The sequence below is a fragment of the Drosophila miranda genome, chromosome 3, assembly GCF_003369915.1.
Source record: "Drosophila miranda strain MSH22 chromosome 3, D.miranda_PacBio2.1, whole genome shotgun sequence".
Classification (NCBI taxonomy): domain Eukaryota; kingdom Metazoa; phylum Arthropoda; class Insecta; order Diptera; family Drosophilidae; genus Drosophila; species Drosophila miranda.
The window spans coordinates 7663629-7687300 of NC_046676.1; the positions used below are offsets into that span (position 1 = coordinate 7663629).

At 46.3% G+C, this 23672-nt stretch overlaps 5 protein-coding genes across 6 annotated transcripts; 3 read left to right on the forward strand and 2 right to left on the reverse strand.

Annotated features, from left to right (window-relative positions):
* Positions 1-221: 221 nt before the first annotated feature.
* LOC117188044 (N-alpha-acetyltransferase 35, NatC auxiliary subunit homolog) lies at positions 222-3302 on the forward strand. The gene is made up of 6 exons (XM_033391246.1): positions 222-575; positions 646-1042; positions 1106-1676; positions 1739-1920; positions 1979-3016; positions 3085-3302. The coding sequence occupies exons 1-6, from the start codon at positions 565-567 to the stop codon at positions 3223-3225; spliced, it is 2340 nt and encodes a 779-aa protein (XP_033247137.1). The 5' UTR covers positions 222-564; the 3' UTR covers positions 3226-3302.
* Positions 3281-4518, reverse strand: LOC108160169 (programmed cell death protein 2). Its single transcript, XM_017293990.2, has 3 exons — positions 4204-4518; positions 4057-4141; positions 3281-3998 (listed from the first exon to the last, which is right to left on the reverse strand). The coding sequence occupies exons 1-3, from the start codon at positions 4470-4472 to the stop codon at positions 3306-3308; spliced, it is 1047 nt and encodes a 348-aa protein (XP_017149479.2). The 5' UTR covers positions 4473-4518; the 3' UTR covers positions 3281-3305.
* Positions 4519-5700: 1182 nt separating this feature from the next.
* LOC108158896 (protein tamozhennic) lies at positions 5701-14008 on the forward strand. Its single transcript, XM_017291682.2, has 5 exons — positions 5701-6278; positions 9811-9972; positions 10033-10232; positions 10303-11664; positions 11731-14008. The coding sequence occupies exons 2-5, from the start codon at positions 9849-9851 to the stop codon at positions 12628-12630; spliced, it is 2586 nt and encodes an 861-aa protein (XP_017147171.1). The 5' UTR covers positions 5701-6278; positions 9811-9848; the 3' UTR covers positions 12631-14008.
* Positions 14009-14088: 80 nt separating this feature from the next.
* LOC117185762 (venom allergen 3-like) lies at positions 14089-15165 on the forward strand. Of its 2 annotated transcripts, XM_033391003.1 has the most exons (3): positions 14089-14171; positions 14252-14951; positions 15009-15165. In XM_033391003.1, the coding sequence occupies exons 1-3, from the start codon at positions 14149-14151 to the stop codon at positions 15057-15059; spliced, it is 774 nt and encodes a 257-aa protein (XP_033246894.1). In that variant the 5' UTR covers positions 14089-14148; the 3' UTR covers positions 15060-15165. The 2 variants fall into 2 exon arrangements, with proteins under 2 accessions (XP_033246894.1, XP_033246893.1); XM_033391002.1 differs by having other exon boundaries at positions 14109-14951.
* LOC108158897 (myb-like protein P) lies at positions 15048-23574 on the reverse strand. The gene is made up of 6 exons (XM_017291684.2): positions 23333-23574; positions 19007-19048; positions 18204-18644; positions 17205-17948; positions 16810-17129; positions 15048-16741 (listed from the first exon to the last, which is right to left on the reverse strand). The coding sequence occupies exons 3-6, from the start codon at positions 18490-18492 to the stop codon at positions 16649-16651; spliced, it is 1446 nt and encodes a 481-aa protein (XP_017147173.1). The 5' UTR covers positions 18493-18644; positions 19007-19048; positions 23333-23574; the 3' UTR covers positions 15048-16648.
* Positions 23575-23672: the final 98 nt, after the last annotated feature.

The following is a 23672-nucleotide window of genomic DNA, read 5'->3' on the forward strand; positions in this document are numbered from 1 at the left end:
TAGATAAGATCCAATAAAAGCAAGTATTTAGAATAAACCAGTTAAGTAGAAAATAGATTAATTAATCGGTTAAAATTATGTGGGCATGGCTAAATGTTCTATATAGCTATTAATATTCGACGGAATATCAAAATTTGCGTAATATGTAAAATATAACTTGAATTCGTCAGTATATTTCCGGTATATTTTTCAAATGAGACAGTATATTTCTGGGGGTCGGACGGTATATTTCTTTATTGGTGGCCAGCACGGATTTAATTTTTATTTAATTTACAATTTACGTAGTAACGTGTTCCAGAAATGTTTATTCACTAATTCACAAATGTAGAAAATTGTATGGACTCCATGGACTCACTGTACAAGAAGGCGTTGCAAAGATTTATCAACACATGATACACATATTTTCGCGTACAAACTAATGATGTAAACAAGTGCTCCCAACATCTACTATTCTTTAACTTGGCAATATCTGGCAATATATATCCACCTTCATACAATCAACATAAATTCAAAGAACGACGATAAGTCGTGATAGCTCTAAGAAGACACAGCAAGATTGACAAAATGAACGGAAGGTAAGCCAGCGGTGCGGACTGTTCTATAAATATCTACTTACACACATATGTGCAATTATGTTCCTTCCAGTCCTCTCTGTGGCGTTGCGGAGCCGGCCGACTTCCAGGCAGCCGCTGCAACTGCCGCTGCAGCTGCGGCCGCCGCCACTAGGGCCAACAGCTCCTCGGACCGGGATGAGTGGAGCGTGAGCGAATGCGGCTTTATGGATCCCGAAGTGCAGCGCACAATGCGGAGTGGCAGTACCGCAGAAGACATAACACAGTATCCACTGCATGGATGGATTGATGTAAGCGACGAGTTTCTTGCTGCCTGTAAAGAACTGAAACCCGGAGAACTGGCGCAGGACATGATGTTTGGTCTCTTCGAAGCCATGTCTGCGATTGAAATAATGGATCCAAAGATGGATGTGGGCATGGGCTTCGATAAGTTGGATTTGCCTCCGCCCTCCTTTGAGGTAGCCATCTCGGTAAGAATGGAGAAGATAGTCAGTCTCATGCCTAGGTCATCCTTTCATTTGCACCCATTCCAGACGGGCGTTATTAAGCTGGACAACCTTACGCCCACCGAACTGATTGGGATCTTTGATGCTCTATTCTCCTGCGTTGTGTCCTGGCTGGAGGGGAATTCCATGGATCAGGTGCTGTTCACCTGTCTCTATCTGCACGCTCCCTCTAAAATCAAGGACAAGGCGCTGCGCGTCTTCTGCACTGCAGTGCGTAATCTCATTGTGGTCATCAAGAGCATCATCATCATAGCAGGTGTGAACGAGGAAGAGGATTTCCAGCTGTACGGAAATTCTGCACTGTTGGCCGCGGAGAAGGCTCATCCCGGCAATATTTTTGGTTATCTGAAGGAGGTAGAGGACGAGCTGGTGCGCAAATGCAAGCAGCTGACATCGCCGGAAGATCTGATGTCCGTGGTGCATCGACTCCGCTTCATGCGGCACCTGTTCCAGGTCATCTACCAGGTGGAGCAGATGGCAGCCAATGACACCGCAGAAGATACAATAAGCGAGATTTACAAAAATCTAAACGTGGCTTCTGAACTGTTGCCGCTTCTGCGCAAAACCATTGATCGGGGCACCCAGCCCGTTGAGGGCTGTAAGTCAGATGGCAGCGATTGCTTTTTAAGTCGTGTCTAACCAATTAATTGTACTCTCCAGCTGAGGCCCCAAATCCCATCGGCTTCTCGACCCGCATTCATGATCGCACTCAGCCGCCCTCATTTCCTCGCAGCATTAAGATCAGAGACCGACCAGCCAGCTTTCAGTTTCTGGAGGAGATGATCTCGCGTTTCAAATACGCCTGCAAAGTGACGCGGAATAAGGATTACTTCTCAGCGCTGGTAAGGCTAACGTTTGGACTGTTTGGAAATTGCTACATTTAATTTCGTCCACTTGCAGAACTTCTTTATCGAGTACAGTAAAAAGTCGGGGCAGTGCATCCTTTCGAGGAGCGTTCTGCAGAGTTTATTCACCGCAAACCTGCGTCTGGTGCATGGTAGAATGCCGATGAAACTGTTTCTGCGGCACTCGGTGCAGGCCTTCAACTCCCCGCCAGTGCTCAGTCCCAAGAATTCGGTGTCCGCTGATCCCAAGGTGCAGCAGCAGCTGGAGAATTTCTTTCGCTACTGCATCAGCCTGAACACCTTCACAATGTTTATACGCATCTGTGGCTTCAATCGCGCAAGGCAGCGGGACAAGCTGGGTCGATTGATTGAGAATTTCGACGCCATACAGGTGGATGCGGCCAGGTTGGACTCATTTATGAACCAACTGGCCATCGAGCGGGCCATGGAGGGAAACGAGCTGCACGCCACTGCACTCAAGCACAGCACCCACTTTTCCACGTGGGTCTTGTACAACTGCTTCCGTGCCATGCTGATCTATCTAATGTCCGGCTTCGAGCTGGAGCTGTATGCTGTGCACGAGTTCCTCTACATCTACTGGTATCCTTACGAGTTTCTGGTGGGCTTCCTCGTTTCGGCGCTGACACGCACGGAAAATATTCTTCTCGCTCAGGAGGAATACGCTGAGCACCTGAGCAAGATTCAAGCGAATGGTGGCACCGTCTCCAAGAACCGCAAGGCGGCCAAGCCCAGGAAGAACAAGAAACTACAGCGTCCGTACCGCTGCGAGATAGTCTTCTATCACGCCCTGCTTAGTCTCTGTGGCGGCATGTACAAGGCTATGGCCGCCCTTACCAAAGATGGACGCGTGCGTCTGCCAATGCCCACTTTTGACAACGAGGAGGTTCGATACAATCGACGATTCCGTCCCTTTGGCGCACTAACCAGTCCTCCGCCTGTCAGCTATCAGGAGTTTAAGAGCATCCGCGATCCTATGATGCTTTCTAGCGTCGAGGACCTGTACGCTGTTGCAGCCAAGCATTTCGACCAGGCCCGAAATATTTTGGAAAACATACAGAACCCTGACCAGGAAGTGAGTTTACAATTACAGAATCTCTGCCACAAACGTCTCGCTCACAGCTCAAATCCGATCTGTTACAGGTGCTGGACCTTCTTCAAATCGCTCGAACCAACTTTGTCGTGATGAATGTGCTGGCCCGTGGCCATCAGAAGGATGTGAAGCGCCAGCCAGAGTTTGATTTTTCAAAGCATAGCTATTTCCCCATTATAAAGTTGAAATAATCTGATCGCCAAGATTTTAAATGTGTGCCACCTCCACTAACCATAACCAACTAAATTAAATGTACGTATGGAGTTTATTATCAATGTTGCTCTTGCGACACAACGTCCTGCTTGACCATGTGCTCTTCCACATATCCCTCAATGGGGCAGCTCTTGGCACAAGTGTAGACCGCCAGTACGCCCCAGTCCAGAAACTCTTCTTTGAGCAGCACCAAGGTCTGCGGCATGATCTGGAACTCGAATTGACGAATCCCACCGCATTGGCTGCAGTTGGGCAGCGATTTCAGCTGATCCGCCACAGTTGCGGCTGTGTTTGTTATCCAAAGGGGCTCCCCGCCGCGCTTGTAGCGCACAATCTGCTCGGGCTCGTCGGCGATTTGCTTCTTAAATTGACGAAACGTCTTGTCATCCGAGCCAGCTGTATTTCCAAAGTACTTGTCCATCTCCGCCTCGGAGACGTTGCTCAGGTCGCCGGTGTTGCCACTGGCCTGTAGCGCTTCAAACTCTGCCAAACGGGCGTCGTCATCTTTGTGATCTTCTTCAACCGGCCTTGTGGGATTGCTCTCTATCACAATCTCAAATTCTTCAAATTCTATCGCGCTAAGCGGCTTGTGCGGCACTGCGTTCGATGACCCGCAGTTAGCCTTGTGGTCGGACCAATGTGCCCGCTGATGAGCAGCGGAACAATAATAGATGGTTTTACAGCGGCTGCAGGCATGCGGAGCATAACAGCCGCAGGCTGCACATACTTTTTTCAGGCATGGTATGGGGGGCTGGAAGAAGTATACACGTCTACAATTAATTCCAAAAACCCTTCGTTCTATAGCTTACCAAAGGTTCCCCATCGTCTTCCGCCGCCTGTTCCGAGAAGAATTTGTTTTTCAGTGCCAGCTGAGACCTCAGCACTGTGAAATTTCTGGACAAACCACAAACATGAGTCGCAGGATAGCCACAAAACACACAGTTTAAAGCACTTACTCTGCACTATGATCCTGCTGGCAGTCTGCGTTCCGGCACACGAAAATATAAATCGACCGATGAAAGTTGAAATCATCCTCGTGGGGGGCATAAAGTTGGGCCAAGAAAACTTTTGGCGCCTTGCACTTCTGACACTGCAGCTGTTCCGTCGGAGGGAGTGCCTCCAGCTCCAGCCAGGCCGGTAGTCCACCCAATTTGCTGGGGAAGTAGCGGTTAGTCAACCAACCATTATTGTCGCGTTTCTCGGCAAAACCCAAATCAATTTCCATGTTTTTAATGTGAAGGCTAGCGTCTGACCCTCAGAAATATACCGTATATATACCGTATAACCCACCTAAACCCCCTTTATTTAAACAGGCGAAAAACTTAAGCTAAGCTGCGGAAATGGATACTCAGAGAAAATCCTGCTGTTTCAAGTCATCAGATTACACTATGTAACCAAATCAAAACACGGCGTACACAAAAAAAATCGACTGCCTAAAAAGTCTGGCTTTGTTGCAAACAACTTCGTTTAAGTGCAGTAGAAAACCTCCTGCAGAGAAGCACTTTAAGAGGCACTATTCCATCCCCATGGTGCATTCGCCTCTTTTTGTTTTCTCTGAATTGGTAGCTACAATGAGTTTCCAAATATGTACATACTTCCGTTTTTTACCGTTGGCAGCATTCAATTTGTATGAGCGGACTAGTATTCAAAATATTAACACATTAACAGAAACGGTTTTTGGTAACTGAAACGGTTTTGAAACGGCCAATGAAAATCGTGAAAAATGCATACTTTTGCTGCGATTTCGTTTGTTCAAAACAGGGGGTTTCCCTTATTTTTTTTGTGGTAAAGTAAATACAGTTCAGTTCAGAAGAGCCAGTGTATGAGTCAGAAGTTAATAAAGAACCAATATCTCATAACCATGGTTCCATAACGATTCAATTTCAAATAAACCAGTCATGTAGAAAATTGGTTCCTTAGTAATATTCCACCAAATATATAAATCGAGGAATATGATTCCAATCCTTGACTGAGAACGATTTTAAAATTCCACCGAAAATTATGAAAATTAAATCATTTTAGCGTAGTTCAGATGAGTGATATTGTGGTTTTGTTTAGGTTCAGAGGAAAGTTGGCGTGGGTCTACAAGAAGAATTTACAATCAGTAATATTTGACGCCATTTACCTCAAATCGTTGAACTGTTTAAATGGAGGAGGGTTAACTGGGCTAAGTTAGATTTCTAACGATATACGAGGCTTTATTGAGGCAAAAACAATCAAAGCAATCGCCGTTGAACGAAAACAATTCAAGTATTAAAAACAAGCCAGTCAAGTAGAAAATTGATTTATTAATCGGATAAAATTATGTGAGCCGGGCTGCGCATTCTATGTAGCTAGTAATATTCGACGGAACATCAAAAGCGAGGAATATCTATAATACAACTTGAATTCGTCAGTATATTTACGGTATATTTTTAAAATGAGACTGTATATTTCTGAGGGTTACACAGTATAGGAATATCCGCGGTCACACTGGTTCTCGCAGCCAGCACGGTTCCGTTCGGATTTAATTTTTATTTAATTTACAATTAACGTAGTAACGTGTTCGAGAAATGTTTATTCACTAAGTAATTCCCAAATTTAGAAAATTGTGTGTGACTCCATTTCCTGTTGCTAGCGAAGAGGACAGCAACAAGTTTGTTGTAAGAGCAGATTGGATTGTGAAAGCGCAGCAAAGATTTGTCAACGCAAACAAAGAAGAAGAGCATAACAGCGCCATAGTATTTGTTAATAATAGTAGCAGTCGCAGCAGCTGCTGCCGCTGAAGCGCCAATAACGACAACAGCAGCCCCCAGCCCCAGTCCCTCAATTGCGGAAGCTAAAACTGCCTTATCGTGTGTTGCTTGTTGCCTTCGGGTGTGCTAAAAATAAAACCCACCCACCCACACGACTACAGATTTTGGCAACAGCACGGGGCAAGGTGAACCTGGTGTGGACTCTTCCAGCACGCTTCTGTCTAAGAAGGTTTTGCCAATGCAGGGACAATGCAGAAATGAAAATTCATAAATACAACGTACCACTGGGAATTTCCGTAAGTAATTTTCTCTTTCCCTGTCATTCCCCCTCCAAATTGGGGTTACATTGGGTTGGAAGGGAAATGGGAATCCGGTTGCCAGCAGAGGCAGATTGCAATTGCAGGAAATAGATTGCTAGTCGGGATGAGCAGATGGTACCAGCAGAAAGTATTCACAGGCCGGGTGAGCTTTTATTTTGCTAAATTTAGTGCCGCATTGTAGAAAATAAGAATTGGAACACCCTGCCTGACGCTTGCCGGTCACACACACACACACACACATGTACGAGCACCGTACACAGGCATATAATCTATAGACCTGGCTAACATCGTGCCAAGTCTGGCCCTCTTGACGACTGACTACCACCATCTTATTGCATCGCCAATCCTCTGTTAACCTGAAATGGCTAATCAATATTTCATTTAATAGACCAGACCAGCAATGCAAACATTCGCCATCAGCATCGGGCCGCAGCCTAAGTCAATAAAAGCTTCCAATCCCGACCATATTGTGTCCATTGTCATTTTGTCAACACATGATTTTGGGCAAATTTTCGGCCAAATTCAAAGGCTTGTTGGCTCGCTTCCACACTGCCGCCTGCGCGCCGCCTGCTTCTGGTGTTGTTTGCCCATAACCGAGGCGATGTCGCCTCTCGTGGCCATCATAGCCAGGCTATTCTGACGGTTTTACATGCCCATCACCATGTGTGTCAACCGCTTTATGACATCCAACTGACATCTCTACGAGGATGTATTGAAAATTCAATTACAATTCATCTCAATCGCAATGCAGGCAACTGGATGGAATTCTATAAAATTCCCTGCATGCTGCTGCCAATCCGGAAAATTAAGGGAAAACCAGCGCATAGAACGAGCGAAGCTCCATCATGTCTAAACGGATTCCGAACAATTGGCCCAATTTGCATGAGAAATCCATCGACACTCCTAGCCCATGCCCAGGCATGTTCTCAGCTGCAGGCTGGCATCTTAGTTTCTGCGAAGTTTCCAATTTATTTCTGCTGCTATTTTGCTGTTCTGGCATACTCGTATTGCACTTATTGATTTAAATTCCTCATTTATCTGTTAGTTCACAACTGAGTGCTGTACTTATTCCCTTCCCCCGGCCCCACCTCTGGTTTTATATTATTCTAGTTTGGATTCTCTGTTTCTCTACTTCTGTTTCCGTTTCTGATTCTGATTCTCTTTCCATTTGAAATTAAATAAAATGTAATTTCAAAGTGGATTCTCTCGCTAGACAGGGAATTGGAATATTTACCTACGGCAAACATTTTTTCATTAAAAGTCCATTCAATGACTCGTTGATTTTGACAATTAGAGGACACGAATTTCACCAGCATTGACATCTTTTTCTGCATTTAAATTAGCTTCGGTGCAGCCAGGGTTTACCCTGGACTCCTACCGTCCAGGCATAGCAGCCTCTAGAAGTCCTTCCTACCTCGTTGTCCCTGGCAACAGGAAGCTGGAGCCCGAAACCTGACTGACGGGCGGGCTGCATTTAAGAGAATTGCTGAGCTCTCGCTCTCGCTAATAAGCTTATGCGCCACTGAAAATAGTTTGCATCCAATTAAGAAAACCGTTGAGTGCAGAGCAAAAGGCAGAGCCCCACTCCACTACACAGCAGCTGTAACATGATTTATTGGCTTAACTTTGCTTTTAGCATCACAGGTACCCCCGTACCGCAAGAACTACCTGTGCAACGTCAAAGCTCATTCCCTGTCCGATGAGGAGTCATTTAAGGGAATAAAACGTACCACTCTTGCTTAAAGTTACATATGTACATATGTATGTACGTCTACGAAGAACATCCTCCCTCTTGTTTTTCCAACATTCCATAAGCCCCACCTAAATATTTGCACCCAATCCTATCAAATGTGTTATTTTAGTTATGACTGTCGTTGGTGCAAATACTTCTAGAGGTACACTTAAATGTACATATACGCTCTGCGCCACTTAAATAGTAGTACATTATGCATACATACATATATGCATGTACAACATAAGCAACGCAATGAAACAAAAGAACATTTTAGCCAATGTCATTTGGTATCACAAATGTTTTGGTTTTTGTTAAACTGCAACTATTATATAAACTCGCACTTCTAATTTGTTGAAACATTGATATTCTCTTTCTACTGGTCGTAGTCCAAGATCATTGAGATCAGCTATAAAACGAGAGCAAATGGAGAAAAGCAAAGAAACACTAAATTCTTTGAATTAATTATCTAATGTCTAATATACTGTTATTGCAGGAGTGCTATTCAAGTGGCGCGGAGTGTGTTTTGTTTTCAATCAACCGTTATCAGTGTTTTCCGCTCTGTCTCCATCTCCCTCCCACGCACTCGGTCACCGTTCATGCCGTGACTAGTTTCTCCTCTCTCTTCTCTACCTATATCGCATTTTCTGTTTTCGCTTACTTACTTACTTATCCTCCTCTTTCTCTTCACCCTTTGCTTCGGTGTTCTGGTTTGCATTTTGATTGCACACCAAACCGTGAAATGAGTCACTTCTCAAGGTTACTCCAACGGTTCTCTCTCTCTCTCGCTCTCTTTTCGCAGAGTTGTTGTTGCTACTGCCTAAAGGCCAATGTACGATCTTTGGCTTATTTTACGATAGCCAGCCGATATCAAAATAATTATAAATGTGAGTGTGTGTGTGTGTTTGTGTGTGTATAGAGCGATAATGCGTGTGTATGTTTGTGTGTGGCTCGCATCGTGTATCGTGGGGCTTCTGTTGAACATTTGTACGATTTCGCATTGTTGTGCGAGAAGCAGGAAGAACTTTTACCTCTTGGAATTTCACTCTCAATTGATATTCAATTTCCAAAGAGAGTTTTGCGGAAAGCTCCTCCCTCGTAGAAGCAATAATTTCCGATCAGGGGAAATCTCCTTTATCCGTTAGTGTTTCCTGCCTAAAACAATAATGGTTCATTGAAAACGAGTACTCGTAACAGCCAGACCTGACGATGATGATCCCCCCTAATCCAATCATTCTGTTATCCAATCACCTGCCTTTTGAATGATTCATTGCATTGCGGCAGTCTTTTGTTGAAACTCTAATCATAGGTGAGAAGTCTGGGTTGAGTGGGTGCTCCTCCTTGTTGCCAACGCCAACTGTTTTACTCGGGAAACAAAGACCTGCCGAGCTCCAAGCTATTGGCACGGCACTATCGATGACGAGCCCGCACATGTCCATTGTTTGCTGTTATCAGCCCAGTTATTGTTACTCCACTTGAGGCTAAAACATGCATTGTTTAGTTAGTGCATGTTTTGTGCGAGATAGACAGTTGGGCGGTGGGCGTTGGGCGTTGGGCAGGCGGTGTATGGTACTAGCTGATGCATGTTGGGTGGCACGTGCAGCCGGGAGGGGACAATCATTGTTGGGTAATTGCTTTGCCCTGCCTGCAGGCTCATCCACACATCCACAGCCATCCAGCCATCGACATTATCCTTGTGAAATCAATAGCAAGTAAGATTCCAAGGCATCTCGAGACTTGCTGTAACCTTGTATCGCTTTTGTGGCCTTGTTGCAGGACCGTAAGGCGCGCTGAATGAGAGTCCTTAAAGCAGCATGTCGGATTTTGTGCCCCGCGACATTCTGCCCGACTTGTGGCAGGAGATACTTCAGCGTCACTGGTCGTTCCTCGAGACGGAGGAGAGCATTCAAAAGCTCGAGGAGCGCAAGAAGCTAGAGGGTTTGTATAAGTTCTGCTGGAATGCTGGAACAAAACTAATTAATTGTTTTTTATTTGCAGGCTGCCTCAAGGAGTTCCTTTGCGTGGTGCCGCACGATCGCAAGTTCTTTCTGCCAGAGACAGGGCACATCCTGCGCAAATCAGTGCGAGAGCTGACCGACTTCACGGCGCAAAATGCCATCGTGGGATTCGAGACTATCAGCCAGTATGCCAACAACTTGTTTACCAAACCCTGGCGGAAGGAGTACCGAACCCTCAAGGTTGGCTTGTGGCCCATTCTTCACCCATTCGATTGTTGATCAAACGGCCTCCCCTACCTTCTGCTTTCAGACCTATTCTGGATGCTATCAGCATGACGTACTGTCTCGTCTGCTGGACGCTGACCAGCTCTTTCTGGCCATGGGCTATAGGCGCATATCGGACGATACATTTGTCCTGGAGGGCCCCATCTGCCCCGATCAGGTGACAAATGTATCGCGTGATGCCATGGCCGCCTACGTAGAGTGTCAGATCATGAAGCACATCCATGCAGGCGTCCATGCAGAGGGATTCCCATGCAGCTGGAAGGAGATTTTTCAATATCGAGAGCGCCACATTGGAGGCACCACGCATTCGATCAAGGAGATTGTCTTCCACCTGAATGAGAAGCGACTGCGCAAGGAGAAAATGTCAGACAACACATACAGCAATGTGGCGACAATTGCCACCCAGCCCCCGAAGAGCAGGGTAGCGGATGGCAGTGTGAGTGCGAGCCCCTGCGCTTTGCATGGCAACAACCTGGTGCTTCCCGCTAGCTCAAACAGCTGCGCCATTCATCCCAATGTGGTTTCCCCAAATCTCAGCCACGACTCATTGTCGGGGAAATACTTACCGCCATATCCCGCACAACCGCAGCAGCAGCCTCAGCTCCACCAAACGGCTGGAGGAGGGCTGATGACCCACTCGCGTAGCCTTGATCACTACCAGGAGCCTCACAATGTACTCCCACATCGACACTCCTTCGATCAGCAGTGCCAGGCCATACATCAGCACCCCCATCTCTACGAGGCACCCTACGATTGTCTGGACGGACTGAGTATGGGCAGCAGTGCCTCCTATGCGGCAGTCGCCGGTGGCTACAATGCTCCTGGCAATCGTTATCCCCTTCCCTACAACATCTCCAACCAACTGAATGCCCAGTATGCCACGCCCGCCGATGTCTTTACGAATTCAGAGCACAATATGTACGCGACCATTGAGAAGACGGGCGTCTTGGCCTCTGGGCCGATACACAGCTGTGACTATCACAGGCGTCAGGGTCAGGCCCCACCCTCGGGGGCTGCCGTCGCCGCCTTGGCAGCCATGCAGCACAGACAGAGCACGTATCCGCCAGATCATCATCTGATCGATTTCGACGAACGTGCCAATCTGATGCAGCACGACTATGGTGCCCATGACTACCATCCGCGGCTGTACGAGCAACGGAGCCATGGGGGCTACCTGCGTGGCAATACTGTAATATACGCGCCACCCCCTGAGCCGACGTCGTATGGGGGCTACGACCTGCCCACGACGCTGCCACACTCGCAGCCGCCGCCACCCACTGCTCAAGACAGGTATGTCTATGCTCGGCCTGTGCCCAAGAGCAGTCGGACGCGGGCGATGGCAGAGTCTGGCTGCGACTCGCGACAAGCCGATCGCGACCTGATGCAGGTAAGTGCCAAAGCTGGTTCACATTCTCCTTAGCTAGTGCAAATATTGACTTTTTTCTGGCTACAGGATCCGATGGACAATAATCGCAAAATGCACAAGGAATTGAAGGAGCGGGCTAGTCGGACGGCGCCCGCGGATGCATACCACAGGAGAGCAGCAGTTAACGATCCTGATATACCCACCACTGTTACGGACATGACAGCGGGCTACGAGACGGCGAGTTTGGATGATTTCGTAACGCTGAGCAGCGCATCCCCGCCCCTGATGCCCAAGGTGCAGGAGGGTGTCGGCAGCTTTGAGTCCTGGAACTATGTATTTAAGAACCTGGAGCGCTCTGGCTACTCCAAAGACTTGGGGGATCGTGAGGATTTGCTAGTGCAAAGCTTGGATTTGGACTCGTTGAACATATCCAATGACAGCGCAAATCCTGCTGAAAAAAGTACGCGACGCGACACAGCCAAGACGCAGACGGCAACACGTGCAGCTAGTGCAGCTGCTGTGGAGGCTGGAGGTGGGAAGGGAACACGTTTTAGTGCAGCCACTACGGAGACAAGTGGGGGGAAGGCACGGACACTGGAGAAGAAGACTGGGGCCATCCGAAGGGAGGCCAAGATTGTGCAGGCGCCAGCGCCCACGTTGGTGCCGAACAGAAGCAGCACTGGCTTGAAGAAAGTGAAGTCCGCCTTGAAAACGGCCACAATAGACAATAGAGGCACAGGATCGAGAAATCGCACCGGAGCTGGGCCAAAGCAGCCTCCGCCAGTGTCGACGCAACTGATTGTGACGAGCCCGAATGAGTGGAGCTGTCGCTTCTGCACGTTCCTCAACCCAGACACGAAGCGCATCTGTGAGATGTGCTGCCGCAGCAAGGATTTCAATCTTGAGGCAGCCACAGCGGCGTCGTCATCGGCAGCGGCTGCAGCTGCAGCGGCGAGCGTCTCCCATGCTTCCTCAACCTGCGTTTAGGCGATAGTCTGGACAAACTCCCCTCCCCCCTACACCTTCACCCCCTTAGTGATACAAAATAGTGCAGTGAAAAGCTAAATATATTTTTATACGACCCATATGTAGCCCTGTGCGTGTCTCTAAGATCTAGTCCCGTAGCCTACGAATCGCAGCCACCTTTTGTTGTGGAGCGAAGGAGCATCACCAGCAGGGCAGATGCATCACCTGCATCTAGTGCATACGAACTATTCTATTTAGTTAGCCCTACCTGTAAACACACGCTTTAATTAGTTATAGATTGTTTCCCCGTTGTTGAGGCCGCCGCTTCTGTTTCAAATTAGTGCCTCCCTGTCTGCTGTCCCCACACGAGCATACAATAAACCATTGTACACATGCGAAAACAAATTGATTTTATAGATTTGTGAGCGCGTGCCAGACAGCGATAGACAGCGAGAGAGTAAAACACGAACTTTGTATATTTGTAGGAAATGGAAAAACAACTGATAATTATATACCTTATATTCATAGTTGCATTCATAGTACGTACATATATCCGAAACTGAGCGAAAATGAACTTTATATTCATACATACATATATTCAGCAAATCTCGAACAGCCAATATACCTTTATTGACCTTTTCATACTAAATAATACCTATAACTACCTATAACTGTAGCATAAGTAATTGAAATTTGAGTAACGATTGAGCAGAAAGAACAGAACTGGTACGGGTAAGGGTACGGGTACGGGTTGTTAACTTACAATTTTTGATTCGAATTTTACTGAAACGAAAGGAAGTAAGAGTATAGTGCAAATATCTACAAATGAACTATTATACGTTCCCTCTCCCCAGTCCTCCCCTCATGAGAGGAGCAGAGGAGCTCAACGGAATTCAAAAGGGCATAGAGAGAGGATCAAGCAAACTGCTCATCCCACCCACCCCAATGCTAGATAGCCAGAACCCCGCCACACGAGCACACACAGTGTCCCCCTCCCACGCAATGCAATTTGTTTGTTGAAATGTTAAGATTAATGTTGATAGAGTAGGAACCCTGAAAGATGCGAAAGCATATACGATATTTTTATAAATAAAAGAAACCACGTACCTATTGCTCTTTGTTAAATATGTATATTTAATTGGGTTTTATTTGATTTGATTAATTTATTGTTAGTATTTTGAGACCCAAATGCCTTTTGTAATAACCATTGCAGACAAATCCAAAAATGATGAAATAATAAGTAGATAAAAACCACATTTTGCTGAAACTTTCAAGCGCAATCTTCGCTCAAAATTATAATAAAATCGAAAACTCCAAAACTAAAACTAAAATTAATTTAATATTATGGCATGCTATTACCGAATGAATTTAGAGGCAATCTTTTTCCCGAAACCTTAAAGAATGAAAACAATAAACATTTGATAAACCTTGACAGTTTAACTTTTCAAAAATCAAACAAATATTCGTGTTTGATTGTTTTTTTTTTACTATAAATTTCCAGTAAAGTAAATCGTTGATGAAGGATGGTCCAACTTCTGCATGTGGGCCTTGCCATTGCCATGGTGATGATCCCACTCCTACCGCAGGGGTCCGCCTACAACTATTGCCACAATGATACCCATTTCTGCCTTGCGTCCAACAGGCAACACTTCATGTGCCGCCTGGATGCCGAGCTTCCGCCCGTTGCCGCTTACAAGGGCACCATTCCGGACACCAAGAAGTTTCATGCGATCATTCTGAAGCAGCTGAACTCCTATCGAGACAGGTTGGCCAGCGGTTTCCTGGAGACACGCAGCAATAAAATCTTCCCTGCTGCCAAGCGAATGCGAGAGCTTATCTGGGATCTGGAGCTGGGCTACATGGCCCGCAGCCACGCCTCCACGGTGTCGTTCAAGCACTCCGAATGCCGGGCCACCCAGCGGTTTCCGATGGCAGGCGAGGCGCTGGGTGTTGTGGGCTCCACAATGGACCGCCGCAGCATGTGCGATGTACTAAGGTTGGCTTTCGATCGGATGTTTGATGAGCACCTAGATGTGAAGGATCCCGAGTCACTCATATCAAACTTTGATGGCAGCAAAGACATAGCTGCCGGCCACTTCAGTACCATTGTCAGCGATCGCGTTTCGCGTGTGGGCTGTGGAGTCGCTGTAGCCACAGAATGCAGTGACGACCTGCCCAAAGGGCATTGTCACTTCCTTACCTGCCACTTTGACTTCACCAATATTCAGGGCTCGTATGTATATAAGGAAGGACCACCTGCCACCGATTGCCAGATCTGGGAGGCGGACCCCAGTAAGGACTATCAGCATCTTTGTGGTAACGAGGGAGGAATATTCGGACAGGTCAGTATATACAGCTGCTGCACCTGCTCTTTTATCCCATGTGCCTCCCCTCTTTAGGATCATGGCGATGAGGACTTGAGTAATACAACAAGAATCTTGGGTGTTTAATATACATATATTCTGTATTCTGTATGCTATGCTTCCTATGATTTCCTTGTCGTACGAATACCAAAGCTCAAGCGTAACATCCGAAATACAATTGTTACAATTCCTACGATCCTTTTTTAATTGAACTAACATTAACCAGGCCAGTTCGGTTCGTTTGGTTTGCATCTTGTGTGATTTAAGTACAAATTTAATTGGAATATATGATGTATTTTTTCAACATTTCTGTAGTTTTTTAGTTTTAGTTTGGTTTGTTTAATCTTCATATCCATTTAATACTCTAACACTCTCTAATAGCTAACAGACTTAGTCAGTTTTTGCTTTTACTATCGATTATGGTACCTTTACTATTTGTTATCTTTGTTTCGTTTCTTGTACCAATTTTGGCTTTTATCTACTTCGTTTACGAATGAAACCCCCTTCATCGCGGAACACTAATTGTAGCGTAAGAGTAAACACGTATCATACTATATATTGATCATTCAAAGATTCTAGATTGGGACAATACGAGTACTATTTTACCTTCACACTGCGTTTTTTAGATCGTATGGATTAATACATAAATAATTAACGTTGCGCCGTTTCATATCGTGTCGTCGTATCGTGTCGATGAAGTTAACTTAGTTTCGCATAGACTTTCAGGAGATCGGATCAGAGTATCAGTATCCCCGCTACAGCGCACAAAAGTGCCGACTAGCTTAATCTATCGCTTGGCTGCTGTTAATTTTTGTTAGTAATTAGCAATTCGCGGCATCCAAAGGGTTGGGTGGGGGATAAGCCCAGACAGAGCTACGAATAGGAGTATACATTTTCAAGGGCACTGGAATGCCGCCCAACTACAACTCATTGTTGGATCATGTTCAGAGTAATTCTTCTAGTTTTCTATGCATGTACAAAAATACATATAAACCCTACAGATAAAGCAAAGTTTTGGGGAATTTCGGTACGATAAGCTCGAGTTTTACCGCAGGAGCGAGAGCCGAGTGCCAAGGCCTTTCACAATCGTTTCATTCAAGGGATATAAGAACCCTAAAGGAAAGAACACACTCAGGGATATTCATATTTTCATCTTCAAGGTGGGTTAATGCCTATATTATAATTAGTTCGTCTTCGATTCGATTTGATTCGATTCGCTTGCAAAATGTTGCCGAAATTTTGGCTTTGCTTACATATCTATAAGTCCTACAGTCGACACAAAAAATATATGTACTTATCGCCGCTTTCTTTTCTTAAGGACATTCCCAATTGACTTTTTCAAGGCCCTTTCGCTTCCGCTGGCTGGCCAATTGGCATTCCATTCTATGAATTACTTTACTTGATACTCTAGAATAACAAACATATACATATCAGTGCACTTGTATGGCAAAATAGTGTGCAAACAGTCAGTGCAAATTAAGTGAAGCTGCTCCTTCTCTTTCCCAACTGGGTCTCTGTACGGGTGTACAGAATTGGAGGAGTATTATAACATTTTACACATACTCGTACAATTTGAAGCTTCGTTTCGACTAATGTTTTACTAATTCTATAAGACAATGGGACATCTGTTCAGCAAATCTATAGCCCACCAGAGGGACTGGGTTCCGGGTCTCGCTCTACAAAATGGTGCATCCAGAGCCATGCATTACCTCGCTGATGAACATGGGGGTGCCGGCGCCCAAGCCGCCGTCTGTCTTATGGTGCTCGTTCTGGAAGAAATCGGGCGAATTCTCAGATGAATTGAGATGGGGATGGGGGGATGGATACTTCTACTCACATCATCGTAATCGCAGTCGAAATAATTACTCTGGCAGTCCATGCACCGACAGCTCTCGGACATTTTGCATGTGATGCCCCATTGCTTAGCTAGATCCTTGTATATCTCCTTGCTTGTCTTGTTGCTCATCATTTCCGGTGTGAGAAGATTGGTGTGGCAATTGGGTTGCTGATGCTGCTGCTGCTGCTGCTGCTGCTGTTGCTGCTGGCGACGTCCGCTGCGGGAACGGGAAGCCACCGAACCAGAGGCGGAGCCGACACAGCATGCTTCCTGGCACAGCTGGCTGTTGCTGGAGACGGGCCTTGAATTTGAATTGCCACCTGCGATACAGTGGGTAGGGGGTAGATAAGTGATTTATCCCATGGGTCAAAGGAAATGATGGTATTTGGCCTCACCCTCGTTGTAGTTGTAGCTGCCGCGGTTCAAGAGAGGGTCATAGAATGCTGCTGCCTGACTGCTGGTGCTGGCCTCGTCCCCGTCGAGAGCCGCTTCCTCCCCCTGCGCTCCACGCTCCTCGCTGCACTGGGCACACTGGTCGTCCGTGCACTGGCCATCTGCATCATCCCCCTCCTCATCTCTGGCGTAGAGCTTGTCCGGGCACCGGGAGGATGCCGCCATTTCCGTTTCCAGCAGAAACTCGTTCACGCTAATCGTGTTGAGGTCGTCCTCCGGGCAGTCAAATTCCGTGTCGCTCTGCTGCTCCAGCTCGAACACTCCCTCGGCGATCGGTTCCCCCTCGTTGTTGTTGTTGTTGTTGTTGTTGCTGTTGCTGTTGCTGATGTTGCTGCCGCCGCAATGTGAGTAGTTCTGGTTGAGATTCTGCTGGTTCTGCTGGCAGTCCGGATCGTTGCACAGGCTGCTACTGGTGCTGCTGCTGCTGTTCCCCCCCTCCAGTTGCTCCTCCAAGGCGGCGCTGGGATGGGCCGCACTGTGCCGCGAGCTGTTCGCCGAGCTCCTGCGACTGTTCTGATTGGGCGTGGCGGCGCTGTCCAGGGATACCTGTCGCTGATGCTGGGACAAGCGCGTGTCCTCCTCTAGCACATGCTCGTAGGAAGGCGGTGGGGTGGTGGGCAAAATGTCGGCGTCAGTGTCCGTCAGCGACTCGTTGATGCACGGCGTGCGGCTCTGGTTGAGGTAACCTGCAAGGGATCCAATGATGAGCATGCAACCACGAATTCGAAAAGGAATATTTAAATCCAGAGCTAGATCTAGATGTGTTAGGAGGATGGTGCATTAGAATGCAGAATTAGGAAAATGCTTTAGTGCATGCTCGAAGGTACACTAGAAGGTTCATGCTGGCCAATTTTTAGAGGGTTTCACTTCCAATACTAGGATCTTTTGTTTTTATCTAAATACGTATCTCTACAGTCCCCATTCCTAATACGGGTACTTACGCATACTGTTGCTGTTCAGGTTCAGGGCCTTATTCTGTGGCAACAGGAGCTTTCGCTCGCTGCTCATCGGACCCAGGCCATTGCAGTCGGCCAGGTCTAGGCTGGAGCTGCTGCTGGCCTCCACCACGTGCTGCTGGAGCAGCTCTTGTTGTTGCTTCTGCTGCTGCTGCTGCTGCTGCTGCTGCTGCTGGTTGCCCAAGAGAGCCTCGTTCACCTGCGGGTCCGGGTCGTGCTCTTGCGAGGTGCTCCGGGAGCTGCCCATGCGGAACTTCAGCTTAAATGGCGCCATGGCTCTGAGTCTCCCCCACTCGAAACGTATACGAGTATATAGGTAGGTAGGTATGTATCGACGTGTTTCGGTGGATCCTCCTTCAATTCTCTCTAGCAGCTGTACTTTCCGTTGATGTGCTTTCTAGGGATATTAGCATTGGACCTTGTCTTCTGATCTCACGACATTGAACGAAAGAATTACGGAAGAGAGAGGACGTAGAACAAGAGAAGTAGAGAGGAAGATATATAAACAGAAACAGATATAGATACAGATACAGAAACAGATAGGTATAGGATACAATTTCAAATATTATAGAGAGTGAATGGATAGAAATTACACGGATAGCAATGCATTTACATGGTGGCTTTTCAGTGGAGTCTAGTGGAGTGGAGAGGAGAGGAGTGTACAATATGGATGTTTGAATATGGATTTTGTGTGTCTGGCTTTTTTCGCTGGCCTGCTTACATGCACGGGCTTTGTTTTAAATAAATTACTGCAGCTTAATTAATACCTCTGATTATTTTCCACTTACCCGAACGTCCAGCCCGAATCGAATCCAATCGAGTCCAGTCAGCTGTAATTTAATGATAACAAATTTAATTATGATTTCACTAAAACTGCACGAGTCGGAGGACAATACTCGGAAGCCCCAAACCAAAACACCTACACGGCAAAAATCCACATGCAGGCAAACAGAGACAGTCGGATTATTACCAACACACAAGGACAGAGCGGACGGAATTACAATCCAAAAGCATCACAAACAATATATGTATGTTCATGCATTTAAATATTTATTTGTGTCTGGCATTTCCAACAAATTAAAATTCAATAAAAACACATTACCATTTAATTGTGTAGCGATTTTTATACCCGATACTCAAAATGAGTATAGGGGTATATTAGATTTGCGGTGTGTAACGTCCAGAAAGAGGCGTTTCCTACCTTCAAAGTATATATATTCTTGATCAGCATCAATAACCGAGTGGATAGAGCCATGTCTGTCTGTCCATCTGTCCGTCCGTCCGCCCGCCTGTCTGTCCCTATGAGTGCCTAGTGCTCAGAGATGATAAGAGCTATAGTAACGACATTTTGTATCCAGACTTCTGCGATATGTCACAGGTGTATTTTAAAACTTCGCCCCGCCCCCACAAAGTATGAAGATCGGTGGATTCCACAATTTTAAAGATACGAGAAAATTAAGAACGCACCATATCCACCAGATTGCCGAATCAGATTGGATTTGTATAGCCAAAAGTAACAAATCAATTTTCGACCTGATTTTCTTTCTATCTCGCACGCACTCTTTGTCGTCTGCCGGAGGAGAGCCATACTGAGAGCCATAGGGTATAAATGTACAACTGCGGTCGCAGCAGCAACTCACAACGTTCACCCTCGTATTTTCTAAATTTATTTTACCAATTGACGCATAATTTGATTAACTTTGATGTGAAAATTCATTTAAATCAGCAAAAGTTTATATATCTCTTATAAGAGAATCTCTCTAACATATTTCTCTATCTAAAAAAAATTTCAGAAAAATGGGCCAATTTCGGCTAGTGGTGTATTTTGAATCTTTAATTAACCCATGTCCTCTATCTAATTAAGGCCTATTGTAGGTTGATAATTAGGCCTATTGACAATGCGGTTTATTTCGACTTTTTCACGTTACATGTTTCCGGGACCAGTTCCAGTTCAGTCCAGTTCGACATCATTGAAACGCCCATATGTATTTTTATGTACGCCGATGTTTACTATTTTGAAATTATATAAATTACTTCCTTGCAATGTGAATCGCTATAATTCATCTTTCTGTTTGTTTGAGACTTTGTCAAATTGGATGTTAAAAACTTAATTTAAATAAAATTCAGATTATGATGTGTCGTTGCAAGATATGTAGATAGAGATATAATTAATCAAAAATATAATTAATGGATAGCATAGCTACATTTGCGAAAGAGTTGAAGGAAAGAAGCCTGTTGCTGCACCCATTTCCGACTTAATGAGACCTGACTGTGGCTGTTTGACCAATTTAAAGCGCGCCCCCTCCTCACACTTGAGCTGTTTATAGTTTTCACGAGCACTAGAAAGCGACAAGTTGTTGCAAGTTTGGATCTCCGCCCACTCAAACAGCTGTCTGTCCTGGCAGACTGTTCTCATTATTATGCAGATTACACAGCACCCAGATTCAAATGCAGCGCCAAGGACCTGAGACGAGATGAGGTCTCCACACAACACCTATGCATATTGGAGGGACCGGGAGAACCACCTACGGGGTACTCGTAATTACGAGTGTGTGTGTATAGAAACTATTATTATGCTTATTGGCTGCTGCACGGCGAGAAAACTCATTTCCTTAGGGGACGGGACCCAGATGATGCAGGATGACGCACTTTGTGTGGGTGAATGTGAGTCCCAATTAAGGCGGCCATAAGTGTGGCAAGGGATTCGTCTATACATAATCATCTTTTGATAGATTCTCCACTGACAAGAGGACTTTCCTCTGTGTGCGCACTCCCACTCTTTGCTTGTTAATTCCGCAAACATTTATCCTTGCATATTTGCAGACAATAAACTTCCAATTGCTGTTGACTCGGCAAGCAGGTTCGACCAAGCAGAAGAGAAGAAGGCCCACAATCCACGGCGGGATGGATACCCGCTCAGTTCCCTGATTGGATGCATGCAAATCCCCAGCTTGTATATTCATAAGCAGCTGCCATGAGATGGGATGGAACGCGAGGCGAGGCCCGAACAATGGCAATCATCCGCCATCGAGCCCCCCCCACCCATGCAGGTGAGCATATTCGCTGCTGTACATACATATGTATGTACTTTCATTCGCATGTACCTTCATTTCACTGAAAACCCCCTTTCTGTGGAGTAGCTTGCGTTCAGGTTCAGTGGCTCAGAATCCGCTGGATTAGTTTGGTGAGTGCGGGGTCTCGGACGAGTGTGCCGTACCATAACCGAAATACTCTGCCGCGGTGACAGTCCGTTGTCGTGGGCGTGTCCTTGGAGCAACAGTTGGCAACAATAGGAGAGGTAGATGCCACCCCACCCGCAATGTCTTGGCAGCCAACAGAGCCATTGATTATGAATTCTTAATGAATGCCGGAAAGTCAGGCAAACGCATGAGTCTTGCATAGAATGGGAGTGCAGTGGAAGTGGAATTGGAAGTGGGAGGAAGGGTAAATGCTTAATCTTTAATCGAAAATTTTGACTCGCAGCCATGGCAGAACAATCTATCTGACATTCTCATTAATTTCACAGCAAAGAGCTAGCAGGGCCGGAGTTGGCCCTAGATTTACTGTCTAGTTTTACTGCCCCCACAACTGTCCTGTCCCACGTTGGCCACGTCGGCAGGAAAGGACGGCTTCCTGCAGCAAATTGTTTTTTCTCGTAGCTGTCGCAAGCAAAGACATTACATATTGGCCGTGAGAATTCATCAAATATGTAGTACGAGTACCGTGCCTGGACCATAGTGACTCGATCGCTATAAATAGCCACCTCTGACCCAGATAGTACTTGCATTTTACAAAACAAACAACAACAAAAGACAACTGAATTCTATATTGCCATTTCATGTGAGCTCCCTCCCGCTGACACCGCTGCAGGCTCCAGGCTCCAGGCTCCAGGCTCCAGGCTCCACGCTGCAAGCCATGTCAAATACAAAGCATAAATAAATGCATTTCAACTTTGGCCATCGTGTGGCCCGAACAATAAGAGGAGGATATGACTGTTTTTGACGCGTCCGAGGTCGCTCCCCCGCCTGTTCAATCTAAAGCGCAGCACAGCAAAGCCCTTTGCTGCTATTGTGGCCACTTCTGCGGGCTAAAAGCATCGCCTGAGGAACTGTGCAACTGTGGAACTGTATCTGCGAAATGCAGAAGATGCAAATTGCTTTCCTTTCTTTGTGGTTATTGGATTGGATGCCATCAGCATCAGCATTACCCTGCCCCCACACCCAGGTCTGGTCATAAAATCAAAAGGAAAGTAAGCGCTCTTTTTCTGTTGGCCATTATTGGGAAACGTTTGCCGCGAAATGGAAATGGAATGAATATTTAAGTTCTGTTTTTTATGCTCCTGAATTTTTGGGGTTCCATCAAAAGGGGATTGTCGCCGAACACCCATCAATGAATGGAAGGCAAAACAATTACGCAAATTGGATATTAATTGGCTGCTCCCGCCGACACTCGAACCGCAATTACTGGCAAAGAAAGAGGGGGGACGGGGCGGTGCGACCACGTAAGCAAACACACGAACAAGTGTCAAAGGGATGGGTGTGGAACAGGGATAGGGGATGGGGGATAGGGGATAGGGGATAGGGGATAGAGGATAGAGGGTGGGAATAGGGACATCGATATCAATGCCTATACCACTGCTCCCACAGAAGCAAAACACGACGATGATGGAGTGCCGGACCCAGCCAGGACATGGCCAACAATGGCATCATCATCGCCATCGACAGCGACATCAGCATACGGGACGGGACTCATTGAAATGAATGCGGCGCAATACGCGGATACTCTGTGGGAGAAGGCAACGCGACGAGGCCCATACACATGCACATCCACATCCACATCCATTGTGGCCGTGGCATGTAGTCTCTCTCTGCCTCCGCTCTGGAAAGCTGATACCTAATTGTGTAAACAGCTCTGGGGCTTGGTCATTGCCACTTTATTGCCTTATTCTATCTTCACTCATATTGTGGTAGACGGACACTCGCTTTCTCGATTCTTTATGTCCGACTGGCACTGACTCCTCGCCAGGCAATGAAAAATCGAAAAACACATGTCAAAGCCTTCGGCTGAGGGTGGGGATGGAGATGGGGATGGTGATGTGGATTGAATGCACTCACCTGTCCAGAAGCCTACATCCAAATACACATTCTGATCAATTTATTTGTTAAACACTTCCAACTTCTTGAACCTTTTGTTACTCCGATTTCACTCTAATTACAATAAAAAGTACTCTTTTCCTGACTGCACTTTGGGCTTTTGTGTTTCATTTATGTTTTTCCAGACGTGCACACAACTCGGGATCTGACTGCCACAGACTGTGAAAAGGTGGCCGAAGGACGGAGCTTTTATTGTCCACCGCTCCGCGGACGAGAAAGCTTTTGAGATAGGGGAGAAAGCTCGACAAAGGACGGCGCCTGCGCTTCTCTCCTTCCGGCAATTCTGTCTCATTGTTTTGCA

What these genes read in the sequence shown, in the direction of transcription:
- LOC117188044 (XM_033391246.1), top strand. An exon ending in CCTTTGAGGTAGCCATCTCG is followed by an intron (nt 1,043 to 1,105) that starts GTAAGAATGGAG and finishes CACCCATTCCAG; the next exon opens with ACGGGCGTTATTAAGCTGGA. An exon ending in TACAGAACCCTGACCAGGAA is followed by an intron (nt 3,017 to 3,084) that starts GTGAGTTTACAA and finishes GATCTGTTACAG; the next exon opens with GTGCTGGACCTTCTTCAAAT.
- LOC108160169 (XM_017293990.2), bottom strand. Translation starts at nt 4,472, where the DNA reads ATGGAAATTGATTTGGGTTTTGCCGAGAAACGCGACAATAATGGTTGG. An exon ending in CAGCAGGATCATAGTGCAGA is followed by an intron (nt 4,142 to 4,203) that starts GTAAGTGCTTTA and finishes TGGTTTGTCCAG; the next exon opens with AAATTTCACAGTGCTGAGGT. An exon ending in AAGACGATGGGGAACCTTTG is followed by an intron (nt 3,999 to 4,056) that starts GTAAGCTATAGA and finishes TACTTCTTCCAG; the next exon opens with CCCCCCATACCATGCCTGAA.
- LOC108158896 (XM_017291682.2), top strand. Translation starts at nt 9,849, where the DNA reads ATGTCGGATTTTGTGCCCCGCGACATTCTGCCCGACTTGTGGCAGGAG. An exon ending in AGGAGTACCGAACCCTCAAG is followed by an intron (nt 10,233 to 10,302) that starts GTTGGCTTGTGG and finishes TTCTGCTTTCAG; the next exon opens with ACCTATTCTGGATGCTATCA. An exon ending in CCGATCGCGACCTGATGCAG is followed by an intron (nt 11,665 to 11,730) that starts GTAAGTGCCAAA and finishes TTCTGGCTACAG; the next exon opens with GATCCGATGGACAATAATCG.
- LOC117185762 (XM_033391002.1), top strand. Translation starts at nt 14,133, where the DNA reads ATGGTCCAACTTCTGCATGTGGGCCTTGCCATTGCCATGGTGATGATC. An exon ending in AGGGAGGAATATTCGGACAG is followed by an intron (nt 14,952 to 15,008) that starts GTCAGTATATAC and finishes TCCCCTCTTTAG; the next exon opens with GATCATGGCGATGAGGACTT.
- LOC108158897 (XM_017291684.2), bottom strand. Translation starts at nt 18,492, where the DNA reads ATGGCGCCATTTAAGCTGAAGTTCCGCATGGGCAGCTCCCGGAGCACC. An exon ending in CCTGAACAGCAACAGTATGC is followed by an intron (nt 17,949 to 18,203) that starts GTAAGTACCCGT and finishes GATCCCTTGCAG; the next exon opens with GTTACCTCAACCAGAGCCGC. An exon ending in TCGACTGCGATTACGATGAT is followed by an intron (nt 16,742 to 16,809) that starts GTGAGTAGAAGT and finishes GATTTCTTCCAG; the next exon opens with AACGAGCACCATAAGACAGA.